Source organism: Palaemon carinicauda, chromosome 35 (assembly GCF_036898095.1).
Source record: "Palaemon carinicauda isolate YSFRI2023 chromosome 35, ASM3689809v2, whole genome shotgun sequence".
Taxonomy (NCBI): domain Eukaryota; kingdom Metazoa; phylum Arthropoda; class Malacostraca; order Decapoda; family Palaemonidae; genus Palaemon; species Palaemon carinicauda.
The window spans coordinates 49,925,615-49,938,983 of record NC_090759.1 but is presented as its reverse complement, the minus strand read 5'-3'; the positions used below and the strand labels follow the sequence as shown (position 1 = coordinate 49,938,983).

Here is a 13,369-nt window from a genome sequence, read left to right as displayed (position 1 = left end):
CCTCCACAAGGCAAGCACCACAACACCTTAGCCTTGCGCCTCAGGAGCCTCAGCTTGCGAGACATTTACCTTGTTCTGCGCAGCCTCTTCCTCATCGCGCTCCGCTCACACCACAGGAACTGGAACTTGCTACTCCGCTTCCGCCAACCGCTCAGCAAGCGCAACCCTTGGGTTCAACCACTCATGCTAGGAGTCAGCCTCCTCCACCCATGCGCCTTCCTTCTGCTTGTCTTTTATTCAGCCTTTGCAGACTGAGCCTCAGGTGTTCCCTCATCGGAGTCTTGAAGAGGAAACCACAACTATTGTTGTTCCAGCTCGTTCTGACTCTGCTGTTCAGCATACCTTACCTCCATTTACATACCATGGTTTAAACCCCATGCAAGCATGCATAAAGCACTCTAGCACTGGTCATGGAATTTCTGAGAAATGTTAAACGCCATGCACACGCTCTGCTTTCCTTACAGCAGGCTCTGCTTACAGCAGGCTCTGCTTACTACATGCTCAGCATACAGCATGCTCTGCATTCAGCATGCTCTGCATACAACATGCTCTGCATACAGCATGCTCTGCATTCAGCATGCTCTGCATACAACATGCTCTACATACAGCATGCTCTGCATACAGCATACTCTGCATACATCATGCTCTGCATACCTTACCGCATGCTTCTCAACACATCTTGGGTTGTTGCCAACTCACTAGACTGTCAAGCAGTTTCATAACGTTGCCTTCTAGTCTGCTGCTTTTGCACCAGTGAACCCTCACTCAGAGAACTTAGCTTTTCTAGGATAAGGTCCCTGTAGATGAGAAAGTTCTTTTCTCCCTCCTTCTGATATTCCCTTGAGGACTCTGTCATTTGGAGGGAGCCTTTAGCTGCATAACCTCTTATGGACTTTTATTTAAGCATAACATGCTTACAGGGAAGGTAATGGTTCCACTTCAGCCGCTAATCCCGTCTGTTACCACACCTGCTCCCATAGACCTTGAGCTGTGTTGCATGACATGCAGTCCAAGCTTAGTCCTTGTTAGAGAATTTTTTGTTTACGGAGTCAATGTGTCACGGGGAAGACGTTCAACAACCAACAGAAGGGACTTGTTGTGACGCAGTGCGGCAACCTCAGCAACCAGTTAAGGAGTTGTCTGTACGACCCAGACAGTCTAGACAGATTCGGGTTGTCACTGTACTTCCTCGCTTGCCCATGATTGACAGTTTACAGACTGTGCAGCAGTATCATGATCTTGTGTCCGGCTCCGTCAGACGACTGGCTTTTAAGAGCTCCCACAAGTCGTCGCTGTCTGGAGATTTTCAAATGGACTATGGATCTGACCAAGGAACTGGGCCTCCTGGTCAATTTTGAGGAGTCTCAGCTCGTTCCATCCCAGACCATTGTCTCCTTGGGTATGGATCTTCAGAGTCGAGCTTTTCGGACTTGTCCGTCGGCCCCAAGGATCTTCCAAGCCCTAGAATGCATCCAGAGCATGCTGAGAAGGAACCGATGCTTAGTCAGGCAGTGGATGAGTCTAACAGGGACACTTTCATCGCTGGCCCTGTTCATCGAGTTAGGGAGACTCCATCTCCGCCCCCTTCAGTATCATCTAGCTGCTCACTGGATAAAGGACATGACGCTAGAGACGGGCTCAGTTCCTGTTTCCGAAGAGATGAGGTCTACTCTAACGTGGTGGAAGAACAGCATTCTTCTCAAGGAAGGTCTACCATTGGCTGTTCAGACCCCCGACCACCGTCTCTTCTCGGACGCATCGGACACGGGCTGGGGTGCGACACTGGACGGACAGGAATGCTCGGGAACATGGAATCAGGAGCAAAGGACACTTCACATCTATTGCAAGGAGTTGTTGGCAGTTCATCTGGCCTTGATAAACTTCAAGTCCCTCCAGCTTAACAAGGTGGTGGAGGTGAACTCCGACTACACCACAGCCTTGGCTTACATCTCCAAGCAGGGAGGGACTCATTCGAGGAAGTTGTTCGAGATCGCAAGGGACCTCCTCATTTGGTCAAAAGATCGAAAGCTCACGCTGGTAACGAGGCTCATTCAGGGCGATATGAATGTCATGGCAGATCGCCTCAGCCGGAAGGGTCAGGTCTTCCCCACAGAGTGGACCCTTCACAAGAATGTTTGCAGCAGACTTTGGGCCCTGTGGGGTCAGCCAACCATAGATCTATTCGCTACCTCGATGACCAAGAGGCTCCTCTTGTATTGTTCTCCGATTCCAGACCCAGCAGCAGTTCGCGTGGATGCCTTTCTGCTGGATTGGTCCCATCTCGACCTGTATGCATTCCCGCCGTTCAAGATGGTCAACAGGGTACTTCAGAAGTTCGCCTCTCACAAAGGGACACGGCTGACGTTGGTTGCTCCCCTCTGGCCCGCGAGAGAATGGTTCACCGAGGTACTGCAATGGCTGGTCGACGTTCCCAGGACTCTTCCTCCTAGAGTGGACCTTCTGCGTCAACCTCACGTAAAGAAGGTACACCCAAACCTCCACGCTCTTCGTCTGACTGCCTTCAGACTATCGAAAGACTCTCAAGAGCTAGAGGCTTTTCGAAGGAGGCAGCCAGAGCGATTGCCAGAGCAAGGACGACATCCACTCTCAGAGTCTATCAGTCTTTATGGGAAGTCTTCCGAAGCTGGTGCAAGGCCAATGCAGTTTCCTCAACCAGTACCACTGTAACCCAGATTGCTGACTTCCTGTTACATCTAAGGAACGTAAGATCCCTATCAGCTCCTACGATCAAGGGTTACAGAAGTATGTTGGCAGCGGTTTTCCGCCACAGAGGCTTGGATCTTTCCTCCAACAAAGATCTACAGGACCTCCTTAGGTCTTTTGAGACCTCAAAGGAACGTCGGTTGTCCACTCCAGGCTGGAATCTAGACGTGGTCCTAAGGTTCCTAATGTCATCAGGATTTGAACCGCTCCAATCAGCCTCTTTTAAGGACCTCACATTAAAAACTCTTTTCCTCGTGTGCTTAGCAACAGGTAAAAGAGTAAGTGAGATCCACGCCTTCAGCAGGAACATAGGTTTCACATCTGAAACGGCTACATGTTCCTTGCAGCTCGGTTTTTTGGCTAAAAACGAGCTTCCTTCCCGTCCTTGGCCTAAGTCGTTCGAGATCCCAAGCCTGTCCAACATGGTGGGGAACGAACTGGAGAGAGTTCTTTGCCCAGTTAGAGCTCTTAAGTACTATCTAAGAAGGTCAAAACCATTACGAGGACAATCAGAAGCCTTATGGTGTGCTATCAAGAAGCCTTCTCTACCAATGTCTAAGAACTCAGTTTCTTACTACATCAGGCTTCTGATTAGAGAAGCAAATTCTCATCTGAAGGAAGAAGACCTTGCTTTGCTGAAGGTAAGGACACATGAAGTGAGAGCTGTGGCTACTTCAGTGGCCTTCAAATAGAACCGTTCTCTGCAGAGTGTTATGGATGCAACCTATTGGAGAAGCAAGTCAGTGTTCGCATCATGCTATCTCAAAGATGTCCAGTCTCTTTACGAGTACTGCTACACCCTGGGTCCATTCGTAGCAACGAATGCAGTAGTAGGCGAGGGCTCAGCCACTACATTCCCATAATCCCATAACTTTTTAACCTTTCTCTTGAATACTTTTTATGGGTTGTACGGTCGGCTAAGAAGCCTTCCACATCCTTGTTGATTTGGCGGGTGGTCAATTCTTTCTTGAGAAGCGCCAAGGTTAAAGGTTGTGATGAGGTCCTTTAGTATGGGTTGCAGCCCTGTATACTTTAGCACCTTTGAGTTGATTCAGCCTCCCAAGAGGAACGCTGCGCTCAGTAAGGAAGACGATCTTATTAAAGGCAGAGTAACGGTTCAAGTCGACTTCCTTACCAGGTACTTATTATTTCATTGTTATTGTGGATAACTGATTATATGAAATACGGGATACTTAGCTATCCTTTAGTCTTGTACACTGGTTTTTCACCCACCCCCCTGGGTGTGAATCAGCTACATGATTATCGGGTAAGTTTAATATTGAAAAATGTTATTTTTATTAATAAAATAAATTTTTGAATATACTTACCCGATAATCATGATTTAATCGACCCTCCCTTCCTCCCCATAGAGAACCAGTGGACCGAGGAATAATTGAGGAGGTGTCAACAAGAAGTACTTGAGTACCTGGCCACAGGTGGCGCTGGTAAATACACCCCCTTCTAGTATTGTGATAGCTGGCGTATCCCTCCATAGAATTCTGTCGGGCAACGGAGTTGACAGCTACATGATTATCGGGTAAGTATATTCAAAAATTTATTTTATTAATAAAAATAACATATTTCGTAAACGCATTCTCCATTGCCATACGAAGCTCAGTGAATTTTTTCAGGATTTTGTGTTTTTCTTCCCATAACCCCTTATATTGGCATTCCAGCCGAACCCTTTAAACAGATTCTTCCTCCGGCGGCGCCTAGGCTTCCTTCCCTTCAGCGGTCGTCTAAGTGCCAACAGTAGCATAGTATGAAGGTTTCTAACACTGGCTGGGACCCTGAGTGGGAAAAGCTTGGCATCATTCCGATCAAGTTGCAGAAGAAGAAATGAGGTCACCAAGTCTCTGCTCCCCCCCCCCCCACAGGGGACTCCATCCATCCAGCGACCAGCAGAGGCTCGAGATCTAAAGAGGTCTCGTCCATGGACAACAATCAGCTTTCGCCGATAGAGTGGCATCAACAGAAACTTTTACCCCAGTGGTGGAGGTTCCAATTCCTCCTCCCATTCCCCCTTAGGATATGAGGTCCAAGGAACCGATGATGGAGACTCTCTCCTAGCAGATTTTAAAATATGCCCACGAGATTAGGGCGGGGTTTGTTTGGATACTTCTCCAGGAGTGAAGACTTTTCCACTGACCAGAAAAAGGAGGCAATATTTTTCTTCCTTCTATCAGGCGCCAGGATGGTTGAATTCCTCACCCACAACGTCCTCAACCAGTGGGTCAATTGGGTTTGGAGAAGACGGCATGCTGTAACCTCCTAATTCCAGAAGCAGGTGCCTAGAAGGGTATCCATGAAGCTTCGCAACTCCTTGATAGACGGTGCCTCCCTCTTCAACGTGGAGGACATCGAGGCAGTTGCCGAGAGGTGGTGGAAGGTGAGCCAAGACTCCATTTTGCATGGGGCAATGACTTCTTGCCCTTACTCATCGACATTACCACTGCAGCGATTATCACCAATGAAACGCCAGGGATACTGGAAAGGGTCTCAAGCACTGAAGCAAGGATCCAAACAGCCCTTTCCAGCTGGAGGTTTCAAGAGTAGAGGAGCACAGAGTTGCACCTTGAGACAGAAACCAGCCAGTTGGTTTAGGACTTCCACCCACCTAATGGTGAGTCTACTGTAAAGAGCCAAAGGGTTTCTATATACAGTAGTTCCAGAACAAATGACAGATTTGGAAATAATTTGTTTTTTCCTAACTATGCAAACCTTGAGCTCTTTACACATACTTGTCCTGCCATCATTTATCCCCCGAGAAGTTGTGCCTGCATTTCAAAAGTGATGTCATGTTACTAGTGTGGGTGTGAGCAGTGTGGCCGGTCTATCCCCTTCCAACTCCCTGCTAACTAGCGGTGGGTAGTTACACCTCGCTAAAAAGTCTTTCGACTAGTTTCAGCTGTTGCCAAAATAATCTCCACTGTAAAGAGCTCAAGGTTTGTTTAGTTAGGAAAAATACAAATTATTTTCAAATTTGTCATATTGTCAACCAAGCTGTGATACTTACATGAAAGTATTTTATTTTGATAATTTTGTTATGACTTGGTATGCGTTTTTCTTCATATAAACTATTATGATGAAACTTTAAAACATTAGATTAATAAACAATGTTTTGCTGTTACCGTAAATAATAGTGATAACATGTTTTAAGGAAATGTTGCTATAAACCAAGTAGCATTTTTTAAAGCTTGATACAGATAGTTTAAATACTCTGGAGGTTTATAACTAACATAATTAAAATTCATTTATATTGGGATGTTTTAATGTACCTTAGTAGAGCATGAGAGTTTGCTGTACAGTACTAAGAATCTCGGTGTATTTCATTAGTAATGATGAACCACCTTTTGTTTGAATGGGGATTAAACATTACCTTCTATTTCAGAGACCTTATTTCATTTTCAACACAAAATGGCCCAGTCCAGCTATGGGCTTACACTGAAAACACTGAGCCATATCCATACAGAGAAGACTACGGTTATTCTAGTGGTATTGTTACATACCGCTGGCATCCCTCAGTACCTGGGAGGCTTGTTATTGGTCATGAAGATGGCAGAATCACCGTATATAGAGAAGGTATGATCTTGTTTTTCTTTGATACTTAGTATTTATTGCTCTTCTCATATGAGAAGCTTTCACCATTCATTGTTGTTGATACTAATCTTCAAAGACATTTTATTGTGGATGTATTGTTGTGTGCTACAAGTTTTGATTGATATTATTGTAGAAATGTATGCTATTTTTTTTCTGTGTTGGACTTTAGTAGTGCAAAGTTTATGGGATTCTAGCCTTTATTTTTTATTTGTAAGATCTATTTTAGTCTTTTTATGTTACCATGAAATAATCACACCACTCTCTCTAGCCAATAGCGACATTCCCTACCTTAGGTATAACTCAATCCCCCTATGATACCACCAGTTGGGAGACTCATCCTACCATCGACCAAAATACTTAAGATTTTAGTCCTTATTCGTGATAATATAAGGTCTATTATAGTGTATTCACATCCAACCTCATCACCAACCCAAAGATACTTGTGATTCTAGTCCTTATTCATGATAATGAAAGGTCTATTTCATTGTTTTTCTATATTGCCACAGTGTTCATAATCACAGAGAAAGTATCCCGGCCCTCGACTATAAGTCCCACTCACAAGACGAAAATTTACCATTACCAGTAAAGGAAATAGTTGACAGAAGACTAGATTTATCTTTTTTTCTTATTCCTTTTTTCAAATATAATTTCTACAATATAATATCATCTTCATGTTTTTATATATTTCATATAAGTGTTGTTCATTGCTTTCACAAGTAAAAGTTAGCCTATTGTGATTATTTCCATTTATTGCCATTCTACCGTTTCTACGTAGTATTCGTCATGTTCTTACATGTGCAGTCTTCAGTATTTCTAAGCTCGTGAAATACCCAAAACAGTTCATAGTCACAGTCACACAGGAGGTGGAATTACAAAAGAAAGAACAAACCTTATGTCTAATGAACTAAATCTGTATTACAGTAATGCCTCACAACACAAAATTAATTGGTTCTGTAGTGGCATAAGTAACATGATATTTTCGTCCTGTGAGTCGCCTTTTACTTGTAAATAGCCTAATCTGTTCCAGACCCTACAAAAACACCACATTAGATAATTATGAAAAGGATACACACCACTAAACAGTAGTAAATGATTGACAAGTTTTGGATCATTCAATAATAAATTAACTGTTGGTAACCTGAAAAAGAAGTGTATTATTAGAGCAAACAGTAGAAATACAGTAAAAAAAATGTGGAACCTTACCTTTGGAGTGAGGCAATGTCCGAGAGTGAAGTGCGGGTGGTATAGGAGGAGGACAAACTACGGAAAACGTTAACAAGTGGCAGAAAACATAAACACTTAACTTTACAAAACAGACTTGTAAATGACAGAAAACATTAACACTTAATTTTAGGAAACACATTTACAAATAGCAGGAAATATTAACTCTTAACTTTACGATAAACTTAAAATAAATTTTTTTTCGCCTCTCTCTAATTTTTTTTTTTACTTTACATTTTGTATTTTCTAAATTTGATTACACTACATATTTTCTTCATCACTACCACTTTTCTTTCGGTTTTTATCTGGCCCTGGTCTGCTTCTACCGAAGTCCTCTTTTTAAAATAATCATCCAGAGAAGCTTGTTTCTGCCTGCTTCTTAAAATTTTCCTAAAATGACTCAGGCAAACTTCATTACAGTACTCATGACCTGTGAGATTTTTTTCTGGGTGTCTCTTTTCTACGAGTCACAATTTCAAAGTAGCCATCTAGACCCTCCTTAATTTCTCCAACTCCTTCAGGTCATCCGTTGTAAGTTCCTCTTGGTGCTCCTTGATAAGCTCATCAATGTCGGTCTCATCAGCTTCCAGGCCCATGGACTTCTCCAGTGTAACGATCTCAGCAACTTCAGATTGAGCAACTGGTTCAGGATCGTCAACATTTTTGGAATTGGCTTCAGCTTGGTCTGCGTAGAAGCCCTTGAAATCTCGTGTGATGGCATCAGGCCACAGCTTCTTCCACGAGAGTTCAAGGTGTGCCTTGAAACCTCCTGCCAAGCATGATTGATGATTTTGAGGCATATGACAATATCAAAATGCTCCTTCCAAAATTGACGAAATGTGAGGTTTGTGCTCTCACTGATTTCAAAATGTCTCTTGAAGAGATATTTCGTATAAAGCTTCTAAAAATTTGAAATCACTTGCTAGTCCATGGGCTGGAGGAGAGGGGTGGTGTTTGGTGGAAGATAGAGAACCTTGATGAAGGAATATTCTGTTACGATATCTTCGTCGAGGGCAGGAGAGTGAGCAGAGGCATTGTCCATCACCAGCAGGCATTTCATATGGAGGAGCTTCTCTTCCAAATACTTTTTCACAATCGGGCCGAAACAAACATTTATCCACTCGATGAACAATTGTCTTGTTACCCAGACTTTTCCATTATCCTTCCAAAATATGTGAAGATTTTCCCTAGTGACTTTGTGGGTCACCTTGTAATCCCCACTGGCATTTGCACAGAGTGCAAGGGTAAGCCTGTCCTTCATTGGCTTATGCCCGGGTAGCCTCTTTTCTTCTGCCGTGATGTACGTTCGACAATGCATTTTTTTATCCAAAAAAGCCCAGTCTCTTCGCAATTGAAGACTTGCTAGGGACTGTAACCTTCCTAGACAGTCAACTCGTTGAACGTCTTAACAAAGGCTTCGGCCACTTTCGTGTCCGAGCTTGCAGCTTCCCCATGACGCACCACCGAATGAATGCAAGAGCGTCTCTTAAATTTTTTAACCCACCCACGAGAAGCCTTGAATTCTGGGGGTGCCTGCTTCAATGCTCCTTCTCCTGTGTCGGCCTGAGCATGCACTAGATCACTGAAAATGGCGCTGGCTTTTTGGCAGATCACTGCTTCGGTGATAGTGTCTCCAGCCATTCTTTGTCCTTTATCCAGACACGCAGCAGTCTCTCCATCTCATCGTGGACGTGGCTCCTCTTACTGGAGGAAACAGTCATACCCTTAGAAGGTGTTGCTGCTTTGATAGCTTCCTTCTGCTTCAGGATCATTTCTCTCGTAGACAGATTTCGGCCATATTCCTTCGCGATCACACTTAACCACATGCCAGCCTTGTATTTCTTGATTATTTCCATCTTCATCTCCATGGAAAGCATCATCCTCTTCTTCTTTCTCTTGACATCAGTGACTTTCTTGGGACCCTTGGCTAATAATGTAACATCACACATGATACAGCACAATTGTTACCAAAGCGAAATCAAAAACACTAAGTAATGAGTACGATACTGCTGTCGAAACGAAAAGACATAGGAATGCCAATGCGTAGATGCTTGATGGGATACAGTACAGTAGATGCTGAACAATAGGAGAGAAGGATCTCATGGTGGTTACTAGTATCTGAGTAGGGAAATAACCAATGGGAGCATGGGAGGATGGTAGCGAGTTTACGGGCTGGTGGCGCAAATTTTAAAATCAGTCTCGGACACGGTCGGGCCCTCGCACCATACCTCCTTTCGTTTTCTGAAACATTTTTCGTGATGCGAGTCGTAAAATTCTTCCCATCTCGTTTCGCAGAGTGAAAATTTTGTAAGCAGATTCCTTCATGTCGAGAGGTTTGACTACGTCTCTCTCTCTCTCTCTCTCTCTCTCTCTCTCTCTCTCTATATATATATATGTTTTCCAACAGTTGTTTGTTGATTTATATTTGTTTACCATACCTTATAATTATAATTTATAGAATATTTCTTGTGTCAAAGGAAATAAAAGGATATTTTTATTACATTTCTGTACAACATAAAGTTCATTATTGCTAACAAGTAGTTTATATCTTTTGATGCCTATTTATCATGGAATTATAACAGAATAACATAATCACTTTGATGAATATAATTTTTTTTTTTTTACACAAAATCACAGTGCTTTACCATTATTTAGAGATAATTACATAAAATTTTTTTAGGAATTTATTCTATAATCACTTACCAATGAATGAAAAAACATTTTGGTTGTTTAGAGAGAAATATAGAGGAGAATAAAGCAAATTTTGGAAAAAATTATTCTCTAATCAGCAGTAAAACAAGTAGACATAGAAATGTAGCTTATTAGAAGATAAATGGGTGAATATATCCGATGATGACAAATCTCGTATAGAGATCCAGTAGCGAATTCATGGCCTTGTAGCAAAAGGGTTGAAATTTTCATTATATGTTATTTCCTTAAATAAAATGTAGATGAAATAACCCAATACTAATGCTCATAATTACAAATATTGTAAAACTAAATAATTTTATGAATTTCTGGATATATCTTTGAAAAAACGTAAGTCTCAATTTACATTCGTTTTGGTTGATTTCAAGGTTAAAGTACGTCAAAAGAAGAGAGGAGAAACATGACTAGGTAAATTTGGAGGAGGCATAAGAAATAAAATAAGACATGCTTGTAGAATTAGGAAAAAGAAACAACCTAAAATCGTGAATACCTTTTTTTATAAAAAGGAACATAAAAAATAGACATGGAGAAACCCAAATGGAGAAATGAACAACAAAATAGATATTATTTTCAGTGATAAACCTAATTTAGGTAAAGATGTAACAGTCAAGTGACCTTAGAATAGTTTGAAGTAAATTTTGTCAAGATCTAAGGAAAGAAAGAGAAAAACTGATTATAAGAAGGATGAAAAACACTCCTGTGATGAGGGATAAATCTGATATGTTTAGTTGAGCAATACAAAATAGGTACTCTTAACACATTATGAAATGAAAGCAAATAAAAAAGAAATGAACAGTAATTTAACATTTGTATTGGAATCAAAACAAGAGATAAGTGGAAAAGTTCCAAAACAAAATCAAGGAAAACTATCAGAGAAGACCATAAACCTAATAAGGTAAAAATTGGAAAAGAGGGTAAAATCCAGAGATGAAATAGAATTTGCAGAACTATTCAAAACAGTAAACAAACTAAAAACCCAAAGCATTTGTAAACACAATCAGACCAGATGGAGAAAACATTAAAGAAAGGTAGAAGCATCAAATTGATTCAAGGAAGACTTAAAATAGGGTAGCAACAGATATTCGCTTTGAATGATGAAAATGGAAATATCAACATAAGAGATGGAGTGATAAAAATTGCCGATTTCTATACAATGCTATACAATAGTTATATAAGAAATAACTTCAATAGAAATAATGAAACACCTGAGCTGGTACCAAATGTAACAGTAGAAGCAAAGAAAGCATTAAAAGGTATGAAAATAGGCAAAGCAGAAAGAGTAGATGGCCTAACAATTGATTTGATAATAGATGGAGGAGATTTCGTGGTATTAAAACTCACTGAACCTTACACAAAATGTTTGCAAGAATGCTCAGTACCTATAGCTTGGAAAAACTTTATCATTATACTAATTCACAAAACGGGAAACACAAAGGACCTGAAAAATTCCCACCCAATAAGTTTATTTTCAGTATTATATGATATTTACAAAAATCATATTAGATCCAATAGAAAGACAGTTAGACTTTAAACAAGTAAGAGAGCAGTGAGGCTTTCAAGTGGGTATTCAACAGTAAAGTATGAGAAACCACTATGCTCAGAATGTATAGACTATGAGAAAACTTTTGATTCTGTCAAAACTTCCTCAGTAATGAAAGCCATTCCAAGACAAGGAATAGATGAATCTTATGTTAGAACACTTGAGACCCCCATCTTTCCTAAATTATTCACAGTTTGGCTTTAAGTTTTTAAAAATCTAGATTGGGAAAATGCAGAAATTAACATTAATGGGGAATACCTTAACAACTTAAGATTTCCAAATGACAGTTCTATTTAGGGAATCATGGGAAGAATTATAAAAGATGATAAAAAATTTTGATAGAGAAAACAGAAATGTATGAATGAAAATGAATATGAATAAAACTAAGATAATGTTCAATAGAAATGCATAGAGAGAACAAATAAGGGTTATGGATGAAGCTTTAGATATTGTTAATGAATATAAATACTTAGGACAGATAGTGTTTCCCCAGAACATGAGACCAAAATCAAAAGATGGATAAGCATGGGATAGAGAGCATTTGGTCAACAAAATGCAACTATGAAAAGTAAAATGTCAATCGCTTTAAAAAGAAAAGTATTTAGTCAGATGTTCCTACCAGTATTAACTTATGCATTAGAAAGTTGGAATCTTACTAAAGCCTTAGAACATAAGCTAGTCAGAACTATAGGAACGATATAAATAATAATGATTGGGTTAACACTGAGAGACAGACAAAGAACAACATGGATATGAGAGCAAACTAAAGTATAAGATATTGTAACAAGAAGTAAGAAAAAAATGGATGTGGGCAGTATATGTACTGTAATGGGAATGACATGTACAAGAAGAATGACAGAATGGGTCTTAGCGATTGCAAATGAAGCAGGGGAAATGAAAGAAGGTGATGGAGTAACAAGCCAAGAAAATGTGCTGATATATATTGGCATAGAATGATCATAAACAGACGAGAGCGGAAGACGTTTGAAGCCTTTGTCCTGCAGCAATGATGTTTTTATTCCATCACTTACCTAATATTCCAATCAATTACTGATGTCTACATCGCCTGCCCTCATTTGGTGTATTGAGAACACAAGTAACATTAGATACCTCAATACCTGGTAACCAGGTTGTAATGGAAGTAATGCTTCTTTGTATCTACAAAGAGAGCTAGTCAAAGACCCACTCAGATTAATGTTTTAAAACAAATTTTTCATAAAAGGTTGCGCTTGAAATCTTGTATCAATTTTAGTATTGGCTTAGCAATGAAATGATTAATTCTATTATGAAAATTTTTGTTTTACTGTATTCACCAATGCAGGTATTCAATTTTTTTCATATATGGTTTAATGCAATTCAGTTGCAATTTCATTATAACATTTTTAACTAGAAATGTCTTGAGTCATCTTTCAGTCCCTAAAGATTAGGCCTTAACATGTACAGCATATTAGGTCATCTAATTTACGCCCCTTTTTTTGTAAGTTAAGTTTGCAACTTCACATACTGTGCTTTCTACTCATAGCTTCTACAGGTAGTTTAACATAAAGCACTTTATTTACAGTATTTTTTAAGATG

At 40.3% G+C, this 13,369-nt stretch overlaps 1 protein-coding gene across 2 annotated transcripts in view; it reads left to right on the top strand.

Annotated features, from left to right (window-relative positions):
* The window catches only part of LOC137627724 (WD repeat-containing protein 17-like), a 183,378-nt gene that overhangs the window by 52,727 nt on the left and 117,282 nt on the right, over positions 1-13,369 (top strand). For both annotated transcript variants that reach the window (XM_068358990.1, XM_068358989.1), the window contains one exon: positions 6,116-6,306. In XM_068358990.1, the coding sequence (XP_068215091.1) occupies positions 6,116-6,306 (191 nt within the window). The remainder of the gene's footprint in view (positions 1-6,115; positions 6,307-13,369) is intronic.